General features: G+C 41.3%; 2 protein-coding genes across 3 annotated transcripts in view; one reads left to right on the plus strand and one right to left on the minus strand.

Annotated features, from left to right (window-relative positions):
- ACAD11 (acyl-CoA dehydrogenase family member 11) overlaps window positions 1-9,457 on the plus strand; it is a 29,115-nt gene extending 19,658 nt beyond the window's left edge. Inside the window, exons 14-20 of the mRNA XM_066193314.1 lie at window positions 3,586-3,652; window positions 5,191-5,276; window positions 5,465-5,536; window positions 6,050-6,204; window positions 8,028-8,144; window positions 8,548-8,657; window positions 9,106-9,457. Coding sequence (XP_066049411.1) covers window positions 3,586-3,652; window positions 5,191-5,276; window positions 5,465-5,536; window positions 6,050-6,204; window positions 8,028-8,144; window positions 8,548-8,657; window positions 9,106-9,220 — 722 coding nt within the window. The 3' untranslated portion in view covers window positions 9,221-9,457. The remainder of the gene's footprint in view (window positions 1-3,585; window positions 3,653-5,190; window positions 5,277-5,464; window positions 5,537-6,049; window positions 6,205-8,027; window positions 8,145-8,547; window positions 8,658-9,105) is intronic.
- Window positions 9,458-10,756: 1,299 nt separating this feature from the next.
- Window positions 10,757-24,632, minus strand: part of DNAJC13 (DnaJ heat shock protein family (Hsp40) member C13) — a 57,013-nt gene continuing 43,137 nt past the window's right edge. For both annotated transcript variants that reach the window (XM_066193378.1, XM_066193369.1), the window contains 16 exons: window positions 24,304-24,471; window positions 23,569-23,682; window positions 23,115-23,231; window positions 22,407-22,584; window positions 21,633-21,724; window positions 21,180-21,279; window positions 20,222-20,296; window positions 19,950-20,062; window positions 19,351-19,520; window positions 18,942-18,984; window positions 17,841-18,014; window positions 16,739-16,918; window positions 16,348-16,488; window positions 15,766-15,909; window positions 14,870-14,969; window positions 10,757-11,666 (listed from right to left, as the gene is read on the minus strand). In XM_066193378.1, coding sequence (XP_066049475.1) covers window positions 11,569-11,666; window positions 14,870-14,969; window positions 15,766-15,909; window positions 16,348-16,488; window positions 16,739-16,918; window positions 17,841-18,014; window positions 18,942-18,984; window positions 19,351-19,520; window positions 19,950-20,062; window positions 20,222-20,296; window positions 21,180-21,279; window positions 21,633-21,724; window positions 22,407-22,584; window positions 23,115-23,231; window positions 23,569-23,682; window positions 24,304-24,471 — 2,007 coding nt within the window. In that variant the 3' untranslated portion in view covers window positions 10,757-11,568. The remainder of the gene's footprint in view (window positions 11,667-14,869; window positions 14,970-15,765; window positions 15,910-16,347; window positions 16,489-16,738; window positions 16,919-17,840; window positions 18,015-18,941; window positions 18,985-19,350; window positions 19,521-19,949; window positions 20,063-20,221; window positions 20,297-21,179; window positions 21,280-21,632; window positions 21,725-22,406; window positions 22,585-23,114; window positions 23,232-23,568; window positions 23,683-24,303; window positions 24,472-24,632) is intronic.

The following is a 24,632-nucleotide window of genomic DNA, read 5'->3' on the forward strand; positions in this document are numbered from 1 at the left end:
GTGCTCTTCACAGTGGCAGATAAGATGTTTGGGCTCCTTCCCAGCCATCTCCTCACAGGTCATGTCATGGCTTTGAGGCCTGAACTGTGTCTCTTTAAAGCAAATGAAAATTTCAGTTCTGAATAGGCTTTGTCTCAATAGGGTCTCCAACAAGACAGAATAGTCAGGCTAGAGCTGAGAATGCTCCCAAGGAATTGTGTGCTGCCTGCAGAAGTGCCCAAGAGGTTCTGAGGGCTGGCTGTAGGAAGGCAGTTCATGTAAATCCTGCCTTGCTTATTGCAGTTCCTCAGCTCCTTGTAACTTTCCGGGGTGCAGGGAGGACAAATCCTTCCAGTCAGAGTCAAGAAATAATATTGCCATGTATGCATTTCAGTGGGGTCAAAAATAACAAAAATTATTTAGTAAATGAGAGTGAATACAAAAAGGATCTTACTTAAGTAAAAACACTTGTGGCTGTATGAAAGAGATGTGAAGGCAAGGAAAAAACCATTCCTAAGCTGAGCAGCTGCTCTCACTGGTACCACTGTGAGCTCCAGCTGGGAATGACCAGCAGCCATATTCAGTGGCAGCACTGCAAAGCCCTTACAGCTGCATGGCCCCAGCATTGCCTGTTTGCTTGCAGCTACAGTATAGTCTTTGCCCTCCATGAACCAGCTTGCCTGCAGTGTTACCTGAAAACGATGAGATAAAACTGTGGAATACAACATGCTAATGGATAGAAATTACTGCAGGCTCTTGGGATGTGCCTGTGTGTGTCCCTTTTCTCCATTGGGAGACTCCCACATTCCAACAGTCAGTATCATGCTGCCATCCACCCTACTAAGACCAGTTTCTTCTTGTAGTAGAGTCCAGAACTTGTGTTTGTCAGTGCCTCTCTAGGAAGCTGTTGGGTCTGTAAGGCGCCACAGATCCCTGACCTTTAGCAGAGAGAAGTGACCCACTGGGGTGAGGGGTGCAGCAGCCAGTGTGGCAGAAATCATAGGTATTGAGCATTCAGGCAGAAGTTTATCTGGACTTAGTCATCTTAGACAGGAAATTGAAGACTGAACACTGAAAAATAAATAGACTGCAAGAATTAAAGTGCTGCTGGCTTCTGAAAACAGACTTTATGGCAGCTTCCTCAAATACAGGGGGTGCTCAAAGGCTGCCACATTTAGTAGTCTCTCCACCAGAAAGAACCTGTATAAGTTGATTGTGTGAGGATCAGTAAACTTAAGTATGTTACACCCCTGATAGCAAAGATTAGGCTTCTAATGGGATTGTGATCAACACTCTAAGCACATTTTAAAATATTGCCTTTGCCTGTATGAGTGAGTGCCATGAAGAGTTCAAAAGTATAAGTGGTTAGTTAAACTGAAGATGTTTGCCAGTGTAGCAGCATTGTGGTCTAAAAAGTTTTGGACAGGTTGTGTAGTCATACACATTGAAAACTTTATTGGAAGCTCATCAATATGGAAATATGGTTAAAGCTGACCTTCTAAAATGTCTAGTGTTTCTTCAATTATGAGTTTTCTTGCAAAACTACTTCTAACTCCTACCAAAAGAACAGGCTTCTCTGACTCTTCCCCTCCATCCTCCAGCAACATCTTTGAATTCTGTAAGTCATGTGCAAATGTCATTTACAAATGAGATGTTTATTCCATCCAGGCTGTTTGCATTCCATCCAAAGCACTGGAGTTTTTCAGAGTCTTGCATTAGACCAGAACTTTTTTCCTGTCTTTTATGGGTCGAAGTGACATAAAATTTGGTTTAGTTTTTCAGGACTTCAGACTCTAAGGAGTGGAAGGGCCAGGAATCTGCTGTTCTTTGCTGTGCTTAGATAGGAACAAGCACATATGAGATGGAGGTATTCATCTGCCTTCCAGAAATGTGTACAAATGATTTAGAACATCCAACCAGATGTCCAGCTCTCAATGAACTCCTCACTGAGTTCAACATGAAAGCTTCTTCTGAGTTGTTGGCTTTTTTTTTTTTTTTCTTTATCCAACATGGTTAAATTTGCCCTTTGTTTTGAAGCAGGGATTCAAGTGACTTGAGGATTATTTACAGAACAGTTTTTCAGGAGATTCCAGAAGGTCAACATATCTTTTGTTGTAAACCTCACTTGAAAATAGGTCTGGTTTAGAAAATAGCACTTGTGGCAATTCTTTACCTTCCATGGAAAAGGAGAAGAGTCAAATACTCCTTATGCAGGGGTGACATTTCCTTGAGCAGGGTAGTACCCTCTACAGCATATGTTGGGGCATTTGGGGTTGATCACTTGCTTGTTGCAGTTGCCCAAATGAGCCAAGTGTTTGGGATCCGGTTTTTGGGGTTTTTTTGCCAAGTTGATTTATTCCCCTGCCCAAAGCTTTTCACTGGGATTTTTAGCTTGTTAGCATTGTACAGCTCATGGGCCACCCTCTAAGCGCACTCTGGAAACAATGGCTGAATACCATGTTGCAAAAGGGGAAAGTAAACAGCCGGCAGTCTGGCCCTTCAAACAGGCAGTGTTTATCGCAATTAAATAAATCTCTCTCCCACTTCCTGGCCATCACAGTGACTGTTTGAAGGAGGAAGTGGCTCAGCTCAAAGCCAGGTGGTTGTATTGTCCAGACCAGAGTCTCCCAAGCCTTGTGAGAACAGCTGCCAGAGAAGTTAAGTTGCATTTACTTCTAACCTCAGAACAAAACCAAGTTGCTACAGATCAAGCCTTGAATTGAATCTCTACAAAGCTTGTCATCTGCACTGCGATAACAGTAAAAAATTACTGGTTGCTACACCCATTGGATGTTTTCCCTAGCTTTTTTTTTTTTTGTGGGAGGCTTTGAAAGGAATGAGAGCATGCTTTGGTACTAAGAAACCTTTTAAGACAGGGAAGATTAAGGGTCATAGAAATGTTATTTTAATCCATGATAGAATCTTCTTCAGAATTAGTGCAATAAAGTGCTGTCTTTATGCTGCAATGGCTTAAAAAATACGTCCATATAAGAAACATCTCAAATAATGTTATCAATGGCTTGAAATGCTAGCAGGCTATTTCCAGGTAACAATTTTCACTCAGATTTTTCTTCAAAGCGCAATCTAAAATCGTTTGTGTAAAGGGGGAGTAATCCTGCATTTCAGAGAAGTTCCCTTTTATAGCCTTATCTGCATAAGTTGGTTTTAATGTGGTTGGTGTCTCATTTCTGCATAGACCCTCCGGTCTTTTGGGTTGAAGAAGTGTTTTTAAAAGTTTTACTTTTGAAATGGCTGCATCTCACCTTGATAGATGAGATAGACATGCTGTTGTATCACACCTATTTGCTCAGCTGTAACAGAAGTAATCAGATTCCATTTCAAGTACCTTCTTGTTCCCTTTTCATAGGAATAGGTGATGGAGCTGGAGGGTTTGGATGTTTGGCTTTTCATGTTCCCTTTCCCAGAAGTCAGCTCCCTTTTACATATTAAGTACTAGTGTGATATTCAGAATACAAACATAGGGGTAGAATGCATCTCCTGCATCATAAAAGGGAGGGAGTAGAGTTTCTTGTTATGAAACTTCATTTGATTTGACACTGAGATTTTATACTAAAAACAATTTTTGTGTTTGCCATTTTTTTTAAGGTGCCGGGAACCCGAATTGCAAAGTTGCAATTGTAATGGGCAAAACCAAAAACTCATCGGCATCCAGGTAAGAATTCCTAGGAGACTCAGAATTCCCTAAAACTTGTTCCCTGGAGGAGTCACTGCTTGCAAAAATTTTGTTAAGTGAAATGCCATTAATTGCCTTGACCAGTTGGATGTGCTCCTAAATTAGAGGGATGACCTGTCTGTTTTAGCCTGAGTTCCTGTTTTGCTGTCAGATGCTGTTCACTGCGTCCTTCCAGCCTTTCCAATGTTACCATCTTTCATTGGCATGCTTCCCACCTCTCCCCATTGCACCAGCTCTAGTGTTTGTGCAGCCCTGTGATGAATTGAATCAGGAAATTTTGAGGGCTTCACTAGCTTTATCTTGGTCACATAAATTTTAGTCTGCATCAGTTGTTCAGTCTGCATCAACAACCAACAACTCTGGCTTACAATTTATTTGTAAGTGTAGCATACAAAACAATTAAGACCAGGAAGAATTAAATAATTTTAAAAATGCTTAAATAAACCAAAACTTTTCAGAGCTTCCCTGAACAGAATGGGTACAAGTAGCACATCAGAGACCCAAAGTTACTGATTAAGTTCTCCACAAAGTTAACTGTAGATACAGAAAGTTAAGTCTAAAACATGGGGTGTTGGTAAGGTGAAGCTGTGTAAGCAGAGAGCATTGTACATCTTAAATCAGACCTACTCATTCCATTCCTATACGTGCAAATATAATCCTTACTTCTTGTTTGACACAAGCACGTTCAACTCTTGTTACCAAACTAGAACTGCAAATTTCTGCAAAAACTTATACAAGTAATGAATAAAATGTTCCACATGTTAACATCACACAGCTTCTAATGAAAAAGAATTATGACATTGCTGTCTAAGATGGATTATAGCCCAAATTCCGCGGATAATCTGAAGTTTTTAGGTTTGGCTAGGTTCCACCAAGAAGCAATCAGTAACTTGCACACAGCACCCAGGAAGGTTTGCCTGGAAGTTGTACAGACAGTGGCATCTGTTGAGCTCTCAGAAGCTGAAAAGAAGTTAATAGAAGGGATTGTGTGACACTCCACCTGCTACAACTGGATACTGAATTAAGAGACCTGGGGTGTCAGAACCTCCAGTTCTGTGACTAACAACTGACCTTAAATATTCTGAAGGAATGTAAACATGGGGATGGATTTCTCTTTCCTAAACTGTAGGGAAGTCAAGATGATGATTCTGATAAACTGGTTTTGAGAACAAAACAGAAGGGTAGAGGGGGAGGAACTGACTGGGTGATACAGATCAGTGTGCACAGAAGGGCCAGCAGTAGGACTTCTTAGTCATGGTGCATTAAGTGCTACTTATACATTTTCACTTGTTGACTGGTGGGTTGTCTTGGTTTGGGAAGACAGGTATCTGCTAGGTAAAATAACATGGGTCAAGGAGTGTTGAAGCCACCCTGTGTGGGCAGGATGGTGCAGGTGGTCCAGGTAAATCTCAGCACTGGCTTTATGAGAGTCCTAAATTGAGGCTGCAAAATAAAAAAAGCAGAAGGGGCAGACAGAAGGGAGGCTCAGATTTAACTGTGCTTTTTGTCTTGAACAGGTACAAGCAGCACAGTATGATTATTGTTCCCATGGACACCCCAGGACTGAAGCTGATAAGACCTCTCTCAGTGTTTGGCTACATGGGTAGGTGATCATATTTATCAGCTATATGTGTATTAATTTACTAGCAGGCTCAGAAGCTGCAGTTATACTAATAAATATTGTGTATGAAATAAATCAGTAAAATGGATATATAGAAGAGTTAGGAACTGGAGGCCTTTAATTTTATCCTCCTTTGTTTTACCCTGCTCTTGTGTTTCCTGTCTCTGTAGATGAGATCCACGGAGGACATTTTGAGATACACTTCAATGACGTGCGAGTACCTGTCTCCAATATAATACTGGGTGAGTTTCAGCACTGATTTCTTTTTAATACATACAGCAATGAACTAAGCTTTATGAGACAGTGGTTTATATAGTGAATCTTCATAAGTTATTTTAAACAGCTCTGGTCAGTTGAGGGGGTCCACTCTTCCTTTAGCAGACTACCTGCTGCTTGAATGTACCTTATTTAGAGCAGAAGGAAGCAGGGCAGCTCTGGCTGTCATGCAAGTATCTGTGCCCAGAAGTAGAGCAAAGCAAAGTCTGTAAGTGGTGTTCCTCCCCCAAAACCAGCTCTCGTAGACTTTACAGACTTTTAGAAAGAATGTTCTGCTGCACTCCATGGCCAGTACTTGGCAGAACTGAAAAAGAAATAACAAGCAGGCCAGCACTGTGACCCCCCTGCAGGTAAAACTGCTCTCACTTAGTATAGATCGTGTTTTCTTCTATTTCCTCTCTGCTACTTCTGCTTGCAGCCTTGGACCCTTTCAAGAGGGAATCACAGAGTCTGCAGTGCCTGTTTTTCTTTCCAAGCAGGTGAGGGCAGGGGGTTTGAGATAGCCCAGGGCCGGCTGGGGCCGGGCCGGATCCATCACTGCATGCGGTCGCTTGGAGCGGCCGAGGCTGCTCTGGAGATCCTGTGCCAGCGCGCGGCTCAGCGCCAGACCTTCGGCAAGAAACTCTATCAGCACGTGAGCACCTTCCCCCTTGGGCTCAGGTCACACACTCCACACATTGACCTTTGCTTTGCCCGCACACAGCCTTGGGGCTCTGATGATGGACATGGCAACCGCTGTGCCCTAACCTTGAATTCCTGTTCATAAAGCTTTGGGTGGCAAAGGGGAAAAAAAAAACAAACCATATTGCAAGGCTCTCATTTTTCACCATAATCTACAGCATCTTTTTTTTCTTTCCCCTTGCAATGTGCAATGAATTGGATATCCTTTGCTGCATTTGAATATGGATTTTGTCACTGTGTGTTGTTCCCTCCTTTTCCTGATCAATTTGGACAGGTATTTTTTCAGGCATGCAGCTTATGTTTCTGAAGTTACAACCTGAATTCACCATTTTTGTGTATTCATTCTGTCACCTGGCTGTCTCCATTCACAATCACTGGAGACACCTGGGGGTCTAAATTTCACTGAAAATTTTACTTCTTTGATCAAATATTTGTAGTTGCTTATGAAAGTACAAGGGCAGATTGGAGATCCTTGCTCTTACCTTGCTCAGGATTGAAATACTGTTTCATGAGCAAGAGCTTGCTAAAATAATAAAAATATAACAGTCTGCTTTATATAGGAACCATTAGACTTTAATAGTTGGCCTGTCACATTTCAAATGTTCCTTAATCTTACCCAACAGCTATGATGGCTTTATTGGAAAAAACAAGTAAAAGCTATGGAAAGAGGAAATGGAATTAGCACCTGGCACAAACTGTAGCAAATTGTTCATGCAGATCCAGAGGGAGCAACTTCACATATCTATTTTCCAGTCATATAATTGCCCAACTTCCCTTCACCACCATAACCTAGAATGAGTAAGAGGTGCATGAGGCACACTCTGGTTCTCAGAAGCTTGTTGAAGTAACAGTGATGTTTGATGAAGCCACAGGCCTGACCTGGAGGCAGCTGCAGAGCCCATGCAAGTTCTTCACAGTGAGGATGGCTAAGGATAAGGTGAGGCTGGCAGCTTGAGCACCTGGGTGCCTGTCTCCACCCAGGCCATCATTTACGACCCCAGGAGCTGTTGACTGAAGAGAACTGAACACTCCACCCAGGTTCAGATCATCTTTCCTGGCACCAGCCAAGCTGAGCTTCCAGGCTGCACCGAAGCAAGTGCTGCACATTTGCTTGTGTGTCCTACAAAATCCACAGCCCTAGAAGTGCATCCCTGAGGCTGGCTCAGGCTCCAAACAGCTTTTGCACTGACAAGCATCACACATTTGTTTCTCCTGTGGTATGTTGGCTGCAGGGGGGAATTAGCCAAGAAGAGCAGGGAAGGGCTGCCAAGATCATAACTTCATTTTGGATCCAGAGAGTTACTAATTTATCATCAGAGGCAGCAGGCACCACCCTGCAGCTGTTTGCCTGTATGTGTCACACACTACCCCCCATCAGTTTAAGCAAAACAAGGAATTCCTCTCCCCTTTCACCCCCCTGTTTTTGTATGCTGGGGCTTACAATGGGGAGAGAAGGCTGTGAGGGATGGTAAGAGGTAAAGAAAAGCAGGGAGGGAAAAACAGACTTCAGGAAAATGGTCAGCATGCAGTGGGGTCTGATCAGGTGCCAGAATCCACAGGTTTTCCCTTTTTCTTGTTTCCTGGCAGGAGAAGAATTGCTCTATCTTTAATATTTCTGTTAGTCAAGTGCTTTCTTTATTATGCCTCAGATATGCTTTAATTTGCACACCAGTGGCTGTAGGTTGACTGAACATGCACATGCTGAGGGAGAGGGGCAGCTCCACATGTGCACAGGGGCATTAACTGATGTCCTGATGTTGGCTTTGGGTTCTGCAGGAAGTTGTTGCCCACTGGATTGCAGAATGCCGCCTTAGCATAGAACAGGCTCGTCTGCTGACGCTACAAACAGCTCGCAAGATTGACATGCTGGGCAACAGAAGAGCAAGGAAAGAGGTAAATTTTATTTTTCAGTAGCTAGGACTTGGTAGATGTGCGTTCAGCTGGTTAAAAGACAAGGTAAAACATATTGCTAAACATTATTACTCTAAGCGTAGAGTATAACTCTGAAAACAGCCTTAAGATATGCTTTTAATTGGCAGAAGATGGGGGAGTGATCTCAGTTCAAACGGACATTAATCTGTTCAAACATTGTACGCTTGTCTCAACACATTAAGATAGTTTTGGGTGATTGGAAACACTTTTACCATAAGCCAGGGAATGGGAACAGCAGAGCTCTCATCCAACCCCAAGAGGAAGGAATGTACTGAGAGATACCAATATTCAGCAGAAGTGTTGGGTAAATATTTTCACTTACTTATGAAACCACTACTGATAATGTGAGTTCTTCTAACTACAGGTAGCCATGACCAAAGTGGTTGTTCCACGAGCTGTGCTCAAAGTGATTGACTATGCAGTTCAAGTGTGTGGTGGAGCTGGAGTTTCTCAGGATTTTCCTCTGGCGTTCATGTGAGTAAAGGGAGACCTCCTGTAGATTCTAAGCATTTCTTTTATGATCATTTATAACACCCAGTACCTGCTGTTTCATCTCAGCATGAAATGATAGCGTGTGTCCCTTTAAGCTACAACATTTAAAACAATTGTTTTTATGGTACAATTAGCCTTAGAAAAAATAAAAGCTGGCACTAGACCTGAAATAGTTCTTATCAGCAGTAGAGGATGTGCTTCTAAAACTTCATGTTGTCATCCTTTACGGCCTTGGGGAGAAGCGAAACTTCTGCATTCCCAGCCCACCCATCTCAATCCTGCCAGGAAGATTTTGCTGCGGTATCTCCCATGTGATAGCACTTTTCAAAGCAAGGAGTGGCAGAAGGGCAGCCAAAACAGTGCTGAGAGCTCCCATGTGGCTGCTGTGGCAGGTCAGGAGCCCAGCCCTAACTCAGCTCTCCCCGCACAGGTTTGCGTACATCCGCACCTTGCGCCTGGCAGACGGGCCTGATGAAGTTCATCTCTCAACAATTGCAAGGTGGGAACTCCTAGATCAGTCAAAGAAGCTCACTGCAAAAATTTAATGTCTGCATAAAGCCTTCTGAAATGGAGGGAAGATTTAGAAAAAGTTTCAGTGTAATAATGGTATCTAAGGTAAAACTGAATGAATACAAAAACTTGATTCTAACTGGAAGCAATTCTTCCATGATTTTCACTTACTACACTTAATTATGGGCTGGCTTTTAAGAATTTGCAGAATGCCATGTAAACAACTTATCTCAGTTCTTTATAACACTAAATAAAATCTATTTCTACCAGGCTTTAAAGTGCTTTCTTTGTTCTGAATCAAAGCCCTTTATCCTTTCATTGTAGACAAAGCAGTTTTGAGTCAGAAGTCCCATACAATTTAATTTATTGCAAGCTATGCTAAACTTTAAATTTTGTTAAATGACAAACACTGGAGGTATGACCTTGCTTTTTCTTTTCCAAAGTTCAGCTGCAGTCCAGCCCTCTGCTCCCCAATTCCTGCTCTCAGCTGCCTTCCTTGTCACTGAGGCTACACTGAGTCCTGCCCCCAGCTCCACTCAAGTGGGGCTCAGGGCAGCACAGGAGGCTGGTGTCACATACAGCAGTTGGTCTGCTACTGCTTGCTTATTACTCTGCAGTTCTCCATATGGATCTCCCCCTCTTTTCTCTTACAGATGTTCCTTTTGTCTTCACTTGCATCCTTCTTCCTGTGTCTCCTTTTGTGCACCCTCACAGGCCTTCTCCTGGTTCCAGCTGCTCCCACCCTTTCTTAAATATGCCAAAGCTCAGGTGCCACCTTCCTCCCTAAGGAGTTGATGTTTTGGCTGGCAGCAGCAGTGTCAGGGTGCAGTTCATGGCCTCTGCTGCTATCAAAACTGGCTCTGGCATTTTTGCCCAATACACCTGTACAAAGTTCTCCAAGGTCAGAGTTCCTCAGTTCTGCTCCTGTACCAGTCCCCTTTGACCTGAGCTACTTCAAGAGAACTGGCCCATGCAGGAACAGAACCAGGCAGATCACAGCACACTGCACCACTGGTAGCTCTGCTTCCTGGAGTAAGGATAATTACTTTACAACTTACACAGGATGGGTAACTTAAGGGCAATGACCTTAAGGACCACAAGGGTTTACTATCTGCATGAAAAATCTAGCCCCCCCCCCCCAGGTCCTTCCTGTTGCAGCTAGGGGAGAACATTCTGCTTCGCTCAGTCTTCAGGATGAAGCTGTGCCAGTTCTGTCCTTGAGCCCAGACCCTGGACACCTGAAAGGTGTCCTGCTACAGCTGCAGTGGTCACTCAGGGGTACAGTGGCAGAGTGCCTAGACCTGGAAGCATTCCATGAAGTTCCTTACCTCATTATACTTAGCAGTAATTCTTGTTTATATTTTCATCCACCCTAAGTTTCCTCTTGTTTCTTGCCAAGATTGTTTTCTGGGAAGTTGAGAGTATCAGCAGGTCAGTGGCTGAAATGCATTTCAAATACAAAAATACCTGCACTGTATTACTACATGTGGTCCAGGAGTTCTGCTCTAGGCTGTCAAAACCTGCACAAAGTGTTTTTTTTCAACCAAGAGTGTCCAGGATCATATTTAGCCACGTTCCAATTACAGTCTCTGTCTGCCTTCATTTCTCACACTTTCAAAGAACAGCTAGACAAGAACACCACCTTTATCTCATTAACAAGGCTCTTAATTCCCTTTATTTTAAAATTCTATGTACATATGAATGATCTGTATAATGTACACTCAATATAGAAAGTTTTTATATACTGGATAATGTATAGAACATTTCACAATTACACTAATTTCTTACATAACATGTCAACTTTTTAAAGTTTTTTTGCTGAAGCTTCGTCAATTTGGTCAAGCCAGTTATACATACAAATGTCTAATGCTGTTTGATCCGAGGAAGAAGATAATGTTAAGGACATGAGTGAACTGGTGCAGGGACAAACCCTTTCAGATCATGTTCAATGGGAGTGATCACATCAGACTGAGAAATGAAGGGATGCCCTTTTAGTGGGGTCGGTGAGGTCAAAGTTATTTTAGCCCAATTCCTCTAGACTGTAGCTCAACTCCAGTCATGCTAATTCATAAAATATAAAAACTAGGAAAGTTTGATTCACAGTCTTGTAAACAAATATAAAGGAACAAAATGTGCTTATGTACAACAAGAAAAAATTCTTGTGTACCCATTTCAGTTGATCCACAGAGTGCTTTCTTGTGTTACAGTGTGGTAGTTAGAATCACTGACTTTTCCTAGAAAAAAAAAAAGTCATAGAAAAAAGGAATAACACTGTCATAAACACCTGGCAAGGCAGTAAGTTCACTTCAATGTATTGGAGGAAAGTGCTGTTCCTCATCACTGGCCAGTCTGCCTTTGTCTCTTCCACAAGGATTTCCAGTCCTTAGCTGACATCTCCCACTTCGTTGTCTACCGGGGGTGGTACGTTGGGCATTACGGATGACGTCGTCCCTGCAGTGAGGTAACCAGCAACTCCAGGGCCTTTCAGGAGGAAAACAAATACTGGTGATTAGTTTTCCTTCTGTTGGGTGGCTGAACAGCTTTATTCCCTCTGGTAACACTCAGATACATCATCTAAGTCAACCAGACACCTTACACAAGAACATTTAAGAGTTTTTTCTATAGATTCTTTAAAGTCCAGGAACACTAGAAACTAAGAATTCTTAGTCTACCAAGTGGAATAGCTTGTGGGGGCAATTTTTGGACTTGCTCAGTTTGTTTTAATTCTGATATGCCAAATAAGTTAAAAAGAACCCCAACCACCTGCATTACCCATCTCACCTTCCATAATGGAAGCAGCAGTAAAGTGGCGATGGCCTTCCTTTGTTAAAGAAAGGCCCTGCCATGTAATCATAGTGAGTTCAGGCATGTGTTCTACTACTCAGCTCCTTGTGTATTTTTTCAGTGTTGTAAAGGTCTTTCCCAGCTGCACAGTTCCAGGAAGCACAATGGGCTGCCCCATGAAGAAGCAGAACTGCCTAAAGCTTGTCTAGCCAACATTTTGTGCCTTCAGTTGGAGTAAAGTGACAGCATTCTTGGGATACACAAATTCTATATTGGAGATGCAGGACTCACACCATTACTAGGTTTCCACGTTCATTATTGTAGGGGCAATCAGTTTTGCACTGCAGGCAAAGCCCCTCTCCCTCAAAGCCTGGAATTAAAAATTTACTCATATAGAAACTTTAAATAAATGCAACAGAAACTTAAGTTGCAGCATGAGGTGTCTTAACAGTATTTTTTATCATATTAGTGACTAGACAACTGATCACTCACAACATGCTCCTGCACCAATACAGCGATTGACTTGGTCTTAGACCTCCAGCCTACACTACCAATATTCATTGTACTAAGTTCCTCCTGTACTCTTCCTCTTTAAGCCATCCTCACTGAGTTCTCCCAAATTTACTATTCCGTCCTGCCCCACCCTCCTTTCTCACACTTCAGCCCAGAGCCAGAACATCAGAGCGTGCTTTATCTCCCTGCAAACAATCCCACACTACTACTGCGGGCAGAGAGGAAAGCAGTGCCTCTGGCAATAAAAAGCTCTCCGACTGCAGGAGGGCACCTCTCTTTGCCAGCCCATCAGTGGAACCTGCCAAGTGTCACACCCACTGTTACCCATCCTAGTGCAAAAATTCCCCATAGTCATCTTGTGCCTCCAGCTTTTCTATTATGGAGGATTCCTAACAGTTCCAAAGTTGAGTTCCTGTGTACCAGCAAGTACCAGGCAGTGCAGTTGTCAGTGTAGTGCTCCTGTGTGCCCGAGGAAGGCAAGGCAAGTGTGTCGGTGTTGGGCAGTTGGGGCTCATGCCTTTGTACAGCTCTAGGACATGCATCTGTTAACTCGGAATGCAGCGAGCGCAGCGTGCGTTCTGCGAGGTGGTATCTACCTGCTTTAGAGAGCTACACAGAAGTTAGCAAGCTGCCTGACACAGCAGATCTAAAGCCCACTTCTCAGGTGAAGGGGACTGCTGCCAGTTAGAAGGGAAGGAGAAGAGACACCTGAGGGAAGAGAAATAAGCAAGGGAAGTTTCAAGGGAAGTGCAAATAGCAAAGCAATTTGAAGCAAGACATAAGGCAGAATACAAGATAAGAGAGGTTAAAGGTAGAGCTTGGTTTCCATCTACACTTTGCATTTGTACAGCACCTTCATTCTACATTGGCAAGCACTTAAACATCAGGCAATTTAAAAGCAGCACAGGCCTTAAGGCTATTGGAAAACTGTATTGCCCCCAGTCTCAGGCCTGACCACGTCTGGTAGAGTTTCAGTTCTGGCCAATGATCAGTCAGCATTTTCTTCCTATTTCTAAATTCATAGTATTATGAAATACCAAGGAAATTCAGTACAAACTGAATCAGTTCCAGCGTTCTTTGTCAAACTGGCATTAAACAGTACAAAACCAGAAAACTGTTCAGAGCTAAAGCACACAGTCCTTGTGTGAAAAAATGCATCAAATGTTGCAACACCTACTCTCAAAATAGAAGCAACTACTTCTAGAAGGTGTTGTTCCTGACTTGAAAGGCTCTTGCTTCATTTTCTCAAAATACATGCTAGTATCTTGCAAGAAAAACTTTGGCCATCTGATTTATACCTCATCAGTTCAGTTATGCTCAAAAGCTTTACCAAGATTCCTGTACTGGGTTAGATGAGAAAGTTCCATGTGGCACATGGCTGTGTCCACACTGGCTTGTCACAAAAGACTTTAAAACCTCACCCGTGAGGCAAAGCTTTTAGGACCAAGTGTTTGTTCAGCCGATAGCTACTGAGGAGTCAGAAGTTTGCTTCATGTGTTGCTTTAGACAGTTTGCTGCAATGTCACTACTTGCTACATCTGAAAATATTTTATGTGATAATGATGTTTTGCACTGTGATACTGTGTCTGTCAAGTGCTGCTCAAGTGAAGAACAGGACTTGATTTGCAGTGACATAATCGATCTGGGATTACGTCTGCACCATGCAAGGAAGTTCCCATCAGTTGCTAACTTTAGTGTGCACACAGAGCTAAAATGCTCTTCTTCACTACCAGTGGGGCTGGGGTGCCTTTTCAATATTGGTGGCACCAGCAGGGAACCCACCCAAGGTGCACCACTGCTGGGGTGAAGTGTATGCTGCAAGCTCCACGTACAGGCATGAGGCCACCCTGGCAGGCCACTGATTCTGGCTGGAACACAGCCTCAAACTCCAACCTATTAGCATTCCAACTTTTCCAACAGTACAACTACCTGCCTAACACTAAAGTTGTGTAAATTCACACAGCCAACTAATACAGACAGTCTGAGTGATTCTGAAGACAGTTTACACATCCCTCTAACTGTGGACAAACTTCTGTTCTAGAACTGAAGTAGACTGATCCTGAGAAAGCATGGAAAGCTTCTGTCATTCATCAGTTTCAATTACACCTCTGCTTTATCACTACAGAGTACTTGCAAGTCTTGCCAGTGTCCAGATTCTGTTGCTAAGTATGTACAGCAAAGACTGTGCAGAGAAATACATTCTGAACCAGCAAGAAGTTTACCTTTCAGTAAGTGTTTTAAAAACTTACTGTATTTTTACAGCACTGAATGTTCAAACCATGCAAGGGCACTAGATCCTGGGGATAAACAGTAACTCCAGAATCTAGTGTGACAGTTAAGTAACAGTTCAGTACAATTCAGGACATAATCAGGAAAGAGTTGCTAACCTGTGAGGTATCCTGATGTTTGCGTATCAGAAATGAACAAGTCATGTTTCTGATCCTTGAAGGCACTCCACACAGAAGAACGGGATAGAATTTCATTTACCTGCAGTGTTTGAAGAGATAACACAGTGAGTAAGTGCTATTTGTCATGTTCTAGGCAAACAAACCCGTTTTCTATTGCCAAGCCACTCTGAAAGGATTACACCAAAGAATGCGGCAGCAGTTCAGGCTGCGATATGGAATTTGTGCACATTTCCAAGGAGACTTCCTTTTCCATGTGAATTGTGCAGCTGAACACAATGCTCAAGTCACTTAGTAGCTTGAGTTTATCCTTTGTTCCCCAGAAAGGTTACAAGGAAAAGCAACCCTAGAAGAGCCCTTGCCACTCACTAACAGCTAAGGGAGGACAGGACTTCCCTTGTACAAGAACAAGATAGTGACTACTTGGAAGAAAGACCTGTTCCAAGTTTCCTCCCCTTGAGAAAGCTTTCAACAAAAGGGTAAGAGAAAGGCATTAAGAACTAGCAAAGTTAGTGGGACAAATTTACTTAGATATACGTTCATAAAGCTGCTGCACTTATGTATTTATTCAGAAAACAAAAGAGAAATTTACATTTATAACACAAGTTCTGAAGAGTTGTCAATCAAAGCTAACCAGCTCATAGAACATTTCTGCACCTGGGATTTGTTTTTTTTGTTAGTGCTCTTCACATGCATTGAACCAATGACTTCTCCACAAGCAAGAGATGAAGAAATTCCAAACCATAATCATTTTGCAGTTGCAGAATGTCAGTATTTTGGGTGGGATGAGGACCATGAAAGCCAGAAGATTAAACAAAGGATGTTTGGAGTTTGATCGACCAAGTGCCGAAGCCCAGATAAGACTTGTGAATACTCACCTGTTCCCCATACTGCAGGCTGCGAGACATGGATTTCAGAGTCTTAACAATCTGAGCTTTTGTTGCAGATGGGCTTTCCAGGTTCTCAAGACCAACACCTTCAAGCAGCTTTAGAAGATAAGGGACCAAATCTGCTTTCAAAGCCTGTAAACACACCCAAAGAAGATGTCGTAACACAGACCAGGACATTCCACACATATTTTTTTTATCACTAGCATTAGTGTGAACCAAAAGTGCCAACAGCCGTTACTACACATGCCAAGATGAGTCCATTTTTCCTGAGCTGTATGAGTAGAAACAAGAGAAAGCAAAGATACTGTCTAGCAATTCTGCTCTCTCTAGGTGTAAACTCAGTGGAATTAGTTGGCATTCACTACACTTTCTCACTGGACACAACACTACCCTGGTGCACTAAGCTTCAATGCTCAGGTAACATCCTTGAACACGTTTGCATTTTAGATAAAAAATTTTTCCAAAAAGAAAAGACCATTAGTTAATTGTCCAGGAGGCTTCCCAGCTGCCACTTAAGTTGAACAGTTTAAATAATACCACATTTTTACAGTCTGAGAATGTACTACTTACTTGGGCTACTAAGTCAGTTTGCTCCTTCTGAAACATTCGGTTCAGTGTTTCACAGGCTATCCCAACTACATCTGATCTCTTTTTCATTCCATTCATGAGAGGGCCAATGGTCTCCAGTGATGCCATCGCTCTAACACAAAGCTGTAGAGAGATAAACATCCTGAGGACTTTATTTTACACTAAGATTAAAGCTTATTGCAGGTATGGTCAGCCAACACCATAAACTTTTCCATGTTTAATCTAGCAATTCTCCATTGATTAGCTACAGGTCTCTACTCACTTGCTACACAGTATTTATAGTTAGAATAATGCTCTTTTAGGAACACAACTAAACAATACAAATAACTCCAGCTATGCTTTTCTCCCCTCAAGCACTTAGATAATTCAGTACCTCATTGTCTGACAATATGTGCATGACCCGAATTGCACTTTTAGGAATGGCATTGTTCTTGTGATTCATAGCCTGGATTATCTTGTGAAGATGACCAAGAGGAGGAACTTGATCAGCTAGCTGAGGCTGGGCACTGAACAGGCACACAGTTGCTGTGGTAATGGTTTCTAAAGTTTCCCCCTGCAGAAAATTGAAAATCAACAGAAAGTGTAAATCAGTAAAGCCCTAGATACCTCCATAATAACATTTCTCACTTCGTTTGCATTATAGATTTTTTTCCCTAATGCTTTTATATCACTTCGCTCTCAAACTGTTAAAACAACAAGTTAAGAACATGATTATCAGCTCCAATAGTGGCAAACATTCACTAGTTCCACAATGACAGATCACATGGGAAGTCCTAAACACTATTTCCAGCATCTTGAGAATCCAGTATCTGGCTAAGTTGCTTGGTGGAAGCATTGACAGCATGGATGTCTGCTGACCACCTGAATTCCTAAAGGATTCTGCAGCCTGTGCAGAAGCACTTGTCAGACCTTGTGTATTCTGCATGCCTCTACGAACTGTTATCATATCTTCATAATAAAGATGCCTGTTTCATTCAATATGCTAGTTAGTTTCCATCCTGCAAGTCTAACACAGAATCTGTCTGAACACTTTAAAAATTAATTTTCAAACTGTAAAACATCTGCTGTACTCATTACACTAACTGTTAGGTGGCAGCCTTCTGTAGGTCACATAATTTTACCAGAGTGGGACATTAGTGTTGCAAAAGGACAACAGAAGTCGGTGGTGTAGAACAAGTGCCATTTTTTTAGGCTGGTCAGTCATGGAATAATTAAAAGACACTTTGTTAACCCTCATCTCTAGCACAAAATAAGTCTTTAAGACTTAACTGAAGCTAATTCTATGGCTTCAGGGACTTTACAACCTTAACTCATAAACATATCAACACGCTTTTACAGAGAGTCAGAACGTAGACAGAAACCCCATTTATAATGGGAAGAAAGTGTGAGAATCCAAGGTAATCAGACACTAAAAGACTAAAAACTTAAGAATGCTAAACAAATTCAAAGCATAGAACCAGAAAAAATCGTCTTACATGGGGGTTATTTTTCTCCAGTAGTTCAGTAAACTTTTCCAACAGTGCAATGAGAAATTCTCTTGGCTTCCGTAAAACCCAGGCCGGCTGGGCAATAAAAATCCTGAGGAAGACTCCCCCCACTGAAAGTTCACCTTCTGCCTCACCATATACCACAGCAAAGTCTTCAGGCAGCTGTTGAATTGTAAAGTAGACGTTATTGACAAGGGTATTTGAGAGATCTAGAACTGTTTCTCTAAGTGGTCAGGGTCACTAACTTTATTCTCCAAAACAGAGCTGTGCAAGACCAATAAACCCTTCATCTTGAAAGAACATGAGGTAGAAGTGACAGTAGAAAGAACAGTGCAGTGCAGGCAGTACCACTACAGTGAACTTCTCTTTCAAAGAACACAAGTAACTGAACCCATAACTGCAAGAGTGGCAAACCCTAGTTCAAATGAAGCACCAGCAACAAGACTGATGATACAACAGCCCTTTCCTTTCTTGCACACTTCAGGGAAAGGTTTCTTACCATCAGTCTAGGGTAAGTTCCAGTTTTCATCTGGATCAAAATAGACATTATGATGTGTTCAGAAACTGGTTTAATGTTGAACTAGAGGACTGTTTGGGAGGAAGTCCTGTCTAGCTTTTCACAGATACTGGGAATCACTACATACTGAAACACCTCATTGACGGGCCTGATGCAAAGGAATGGCTGAGGACTCGAATATTTGTTAAGACCCAGTGACTTCCTAAAGTTACTTCACATTTATCAAGAGCAAGTTTACTATGGCTATGTGGTGATAGGACTTTTTCCAGCAAACCAGTATTCTCCTTTGTTGCTGACTTTTGATGAGTTTTAGAATGACCTGAACTATCAGAACATTCAGAGTATGCTGACAGTGGTTTTACCAGTAAGTGTCTAATTTCAAGGTGCAAGAGGTAACAAAAGCATCAATTCAACATTAAACCAGTTATGTTTTCAGTTATGAACAGTTATGTTCCCAGCACAGCAGTGAATTCCTGTTAGTACTTTAAGAGAAAAGCCTGTTAGAGTCCAATACATGCATCTATTATCAAGCCTCCCTGGACACACTCAAAGCAGAAAGAGTATACTTTTACCTTCCAGTTAGTGTCAGGGTTGTCCCTCTGAAGTCTAAAGTGCCTTCAAAAAGAAAGTAAGTTTTAATGAGCAGTGAAAGAAGCAGTTGTCTTTCCTACTTGACACCTCAGTCTCCCTCCATCATTGTGAAGCAGCTCCAGTTTCTAAGCCCCATTCTACCTCCATTGTATCCCTCCAAATCCTGTAGCAGTAAGCAAATACCTGGACTGGGCACAAAACTGCACCTGCATCACTGACTTACAGGTACAGTACACAAACAGTGAACAAGTTTCTTTCATTGAAGTCTGGCTTGCAAGAATTCTACTTTTTATAGGCAGAGCTCTGTCTCAGTTCTTCTACAGCAGCTCTGATTTACTGCCACTAAGAGAGCATCTCAGTTAAAGATAACTGAGTCAGGTTTCTACATACTCAAGCATCATTTCTCGAACTGTTGTTGATACTCTCTCCCTGGAGCCGTCATTCCAAATTAATTCTGGATTTTCATGGGTTCCCTCAAAGATATGAACAGCAGCTTCAGGGTTGTCTCTCATGGCATCCATGAAGACTCCAGGTAAAAATTTCATTAGTGTGATTCTAACCTAGAAAAGATGAACATAAATGATATTTAATGTATCATACAACAAACTAACTGACAGGACCAACTGACAGAAATAGAAAACCCCACAATGTCCAACTGTCTTTAATGCTAGAATCGTCAAGTGCTAGACCAAACCACCACTAAATAAAACAGTGCCATCATTTCAAATAGCAACAGCCAGTGACACTGAAATCTAGGTCTCTACTGTTAAAGTCATTACAAGTGGAAAGCAAACTGTTTACACAAGTTACTGTACATACAACAGCTTCTAGAAGTCTGCTCACAGATTAAAAATTAAATTGTTTTGAAAAAGCCTGATTGCTCCTTACATGAATACTTCAGATATAGAAGAGGATTTTTTTGCTCATCTTGAGAAAGACGCAGGTAAATATCAAGAAAGAGTTCCAACACAAACTGTTAAGATTCTTACCTTTGGACCCACCAGCTTATCTGCAGTCATTTTGGCAAAAAGCTCTGCTGTTTGGGCTCGGACCTGTGGATGAGTTGAGTTGCAAAACATATCTAGTAAGTAGATTAAAGCACCTGTAACAAAGAGATAGGGAGAATTCATTTTTTTTTTCCTGGTCACAAGTAGTCGAAATTCTCCAACTCCACACCGATTATTTTAAAGGGAAGAGTGGCCACTCTATGCACTTTAAGTCCATTGCTGCAGAAACATTTACTTTCAGTGTAATACTGTACCTTTTGCCATGGCCTCTTTAATTATTTTTGTGCTAGATGTCAAAGCATACAAGGTTTCAAGGACAAGCTGCCGACCTGCCAAAACAAAGAGCTTTAAGAACTTTGCTTCACACAGAATAAATAAGCAAAGATAAATGTAACTGATCTTAACAGAAAACTGTACCAAAAGTGCAAAAAGTTTCAGACAATTACAAGCTTAGGGATTTCTGGCTACACTACATTAATTGAGGAATGTCAAATCAATCATACATTCTAATACAGCATAACTTCTTAATTAGATGCCAATTAGCTAAATTCCCAGGAATAACCAATGGAACACTACACAGTTCAGAAGTAATCAGAGTACCTGCAATTCATATTATTCAGGTCACATATTTAAGACAAAAAACTGGTCACACACAACATTTGTGTAAATCATCCTTGTTAGCTTTGGATATGAAAGTCAATAATGTTTAAATCAGCAGACAGAAGTGACTTAGCAGCATATCATACTGCCTGTGTGATGACAGATTTTCTAAATTTTGCATTTGTTTAAAAAAATATTTCTATAGCTGCTTCCTGTCATCTTCTTTTAAAAAAATGGTGATTCGTGTTTGCTAGCTCTGCTTTTCTTATCTAGCAGGGAAAGAACTGAAAGCTGAAGAATGTTATTAGGACTGGGCATAGAAACACTATGTTTCACTGAAGATGTATTGCAATACTGTCTTTACTGCTCTCATTAATAGCTGAGCAACTGGAATGGAGCACAGCAACAGCTGGGAACCCTGAGGAAAAGTTTTGTTCCAATGTATAGGTGTTCTTACTGTAGTTTCTCTTCATAACCCAGCTCTATATCGTATAAAGCTAACAAGACCATTCTAACCTAAAACTCAGTGCTAATTTCAGGCACCTGCATTCTTATAAATTTCTGAGTCAGAAACCTTTTGCCTTGTAGGATGGAGAATCCTATTGTACCTACTTGAAGGTAAGGAATGCAGGAGTGCCAGTAAGTTAGCAAGAACCATTGCCTCAGCAATGTTGTTAACACATTCTTGATTACTTGTTACTATGTTCACTACCTGCAAAAGATCAGAAACAGCACTTGATTATATTTCAGCTATTCAGACACTTTTCAGAAAACCCAGTATATTAAGTCAGTCAACTCACTGCCCAACAGAGCTGATATTTACACTTATTCCTGCTGCCAAATTATTTTGTCTCTTCAGGCAAGAAGGATGCAAAGACACAGGCAAAAAGTATCACATGGTCCTCCAAGGAGGAACTGACACCTCGGAACCCCAATCATAGTATATTTTAGATGCTACTCTAACAGCTACACAATCAGGTTTATGTTGATTATGTAAAGCATCCAGACAGGGAGGTTGGGAGTTTGTGGGGGTTGGTTTGTTTTTTAGTTGGTTGGTTTTTTTACCTCCAGAGCCAACTGCTGCACCAAGCCAGCTCCATGAACACGCAGAAGGGAGAATATCAACTTAAAGTGCCCTATGCATTCACACTCAGAACCTGCAAGAGACCAAATAAGTTACTCTCCATGTTAGCCAAGGCATTCACTGAAGGCCAATTCCCATGCCTGTATTTCACTATACAGAGAAGTGTTAAAAGACTACACAGCTGTATGTAGTCTGCCACAGTAGTTGTAACAGCTCGTACAGGACAGCACTTGCTACAGAGTTAGAAAATCATGAACTCCTCTCTATTAATGTAGCTTCCACAGAATTTCAGGTGAAAAATATTTCAAGAACAGAGGGTAACTCCCCTCTCTAAGGAAAGTAACTGATGTAGTTCTTGGACTATCTAGTTATTTGCATTCTTACAAAACTAAACTAATTCCGTATCTTTATTTATCATTGACCATCAAAACCTATTGTCTTCGAATACACTTGCCCTTTCATCTGTCCCAGCTCAGAGCAGGGTTACTATCTCCAGCAGAAACAGCTGCCTTCAGGTTTACAATTGCAAACACAGAGGATATCCTAACCAGCTATTATCAGATACCACAATAGTAACATGATTTTTCTCCAGGTAAGGAAAAAAACAGTAAGCTTATATGGCTTACCAACGATGTTAAACTCTGTCAGCAAGCAAAAAAGCTTCCTTCTCACTGGAAGATAAAGACTACAGAGGTTCAGAGTTTTTAAGGTTGTCCATAGAAGAGTGTACTGGGGAAGTTCAGTTTTAAGCCTACCTGGGTTGTGTTTTATGACGTTTCTCAGAGCCTCCAGGGCCATTTCAACTCTCCGCAAGCGATCTCCGTGTTGGTTGGACTCCACTTTCCCAGTCTGAGTTATGGCCATGAGCGTATGCAGGTACTGTGCTTGTGAGCCTACATAATCCAAGAGGCTTGCAGCAAATGCTTTAGGAAGCTTTGAAGTAGAGATGACAGCATTTTTAGCTGTGTGATGCAACAGTAGCCACAGTAGAAGAAAATGTATCCATGTCACTTCTACATTTCACATATTCCTTTCTTCCGGACAGGCAACGCTTCTCTATGATCACTGTAACATCTGGATCACATTAAACCCTATTTCTATCTAAACATACACTTAAAAAGCTGCCACTACTCCAACAGGTGTGTGTTTGCCCACATACATTGATTGTAAAGCCAATAGGCAGAATCACCACCTCCTGGAATTATTGAACCAACCCAAGTGCCTGCACCACAAGCTTGCAGACAAAAATCATTAAGACATCTGAAGAGCACATTTTATGACAGACTTGTTTCTTTAATTTATTCTGCTCCAGTAAAGAGCTTTCTCATGACGTGCTGATCTTGAAGGAAATTTCATAACATTTTGTATTTTTTCCATTCTGCTTGCAATGACAGATAGTTAAATAGGAAGAAGTAGCATTCCAAACACTAGTTTTAACAGGAAGATTTTCAGCTACATCTCACCTCTAGTTGGAAGGTAGGAACCTCATTGTAGACTCTAACAAAAATCTCTCCCACAATAAGTTCCTTTGCATGGTCACTGAAGACAAAGTCAGATCCATAGCTCTTGTCACAATCACCCTTTAAGCAGAGATAAGCAGCACAAGCTCAGACAGAAAATAATCTTGTAGAAAGTGTAAAACTATAATCCGATAATAAAATAGGCAATACTTGAACAGAAAACTTAATTCCTCAGCAAGTCAGAAGCTCAGACTGAAATGTAACACAAAATGAACAAGCAAAATCTTAGTTGTTTTGTTTTCTTTTAAAAACTACAGAATGAAAGTGACCCCAAAGTGACTTTGGGGTAGACAACAACGCATACTTGTATAAACCATACAACTGCATCCCAAGAGGAAAACACAAAACAGTTTTTTTTAAAAAATAGTACTGGGATTTAAAGTAAAGAGTATCTTACTCTCTTAATCATGCTTTCTTGCTGAGATTCCAAAAACTCAAGTAATTCAGCTCGTGTCCCATTGTTCCAGATCAAGTAGGGGTTCTCTGTGTTACTGTTAAGCATCTTCAGAGTCTAAGAAAAGGAATTTACACAATGTAAAACATTTCCAACAGTTTTAGATTGTTGTGCACAGTAATCAGTATGTTTCATGGTATCAGTCAATCTAATCTCATTAACAGCTAGACAAATTACACAAGCACATTTAAAGTGTGAATTTTCCATATTGGAAAAACATACAGGAAAAACAGCATATGCAAGTTATGTGGTAAAGTACAATCTAAATTTTAGTTTTCTCTTTAATCTGCTCTGAGACACGCTTGCTTCACATTCTCCATCCACTTTTGACGGTGAGCAGCAACTACCTGCAGTATCACTTTACAGATGACTTCCTTTGCACCACTTTTAAAGACTTAAAAGTTTACCTTTGCTCTCCATCATCTTTATATCCTTAAACCTTGAACAATTAACTCCATTTTTTTATTTCTGTATTTGTTTTGCAAATATTGTTCTAGAAAACACTGTTCTTGTCCATCGTGTTTGAGGCTGAACCAGTTTCTTTTCCCTGCAGTTACCTCAATCGCAAATAAAAATTGCACTGCTGTTCTCAGTATCAAGTTGGTCTAAGAGAAGTCCAGTGTTTTAGAAATGACCAGCTACTCCTTTTAAAAATCACTAGAGAAAGTTTTGGCTTACCTCAGTAGGACTGACCACAGCAAGTTTTCTTGCAATGTAGGGTGTCAACATTCCAGCCAAGCTTTTCCTGATCGTTGGGTTTTCAGGGGTAGCTTGTTCGTCAGAAAGGTACCCTCCAAGGCGACTCAAGGCCAGGAGACTCAGCTTAGCAAGGCTATTTGCTACCTCCTGAAAAATACAGAGACAGTTTGAGAAAACCTAGAGCTTTCTTCTGATAGCAAAAATTCACTTTTATACCGTTTGCTATAGATTAAATGTGTCTTGCATGAAGTCCATTAGAAACTATGGGTTTGGGCAGCTTTAACAGTTGAATGCTTTAAAAAACAAAC

This window comes from Chamaea fasciata, unplaced genomic scaffold, assembly GCF_029207755.1.
Source record: "Chamaea fasciata isolate MVZ Bird 193981 ecotype frontalis unplaced genomic scaffold, bChaFas1.0.hap1 SCAF_1, whole genome shotgun sequence".
Taxonomy (NCBI): Eukaryota; Metazoa; Chordata; class Aves; order Passeriformes; family Sylviidae; genus Chamaea; species Chamaea fasciata.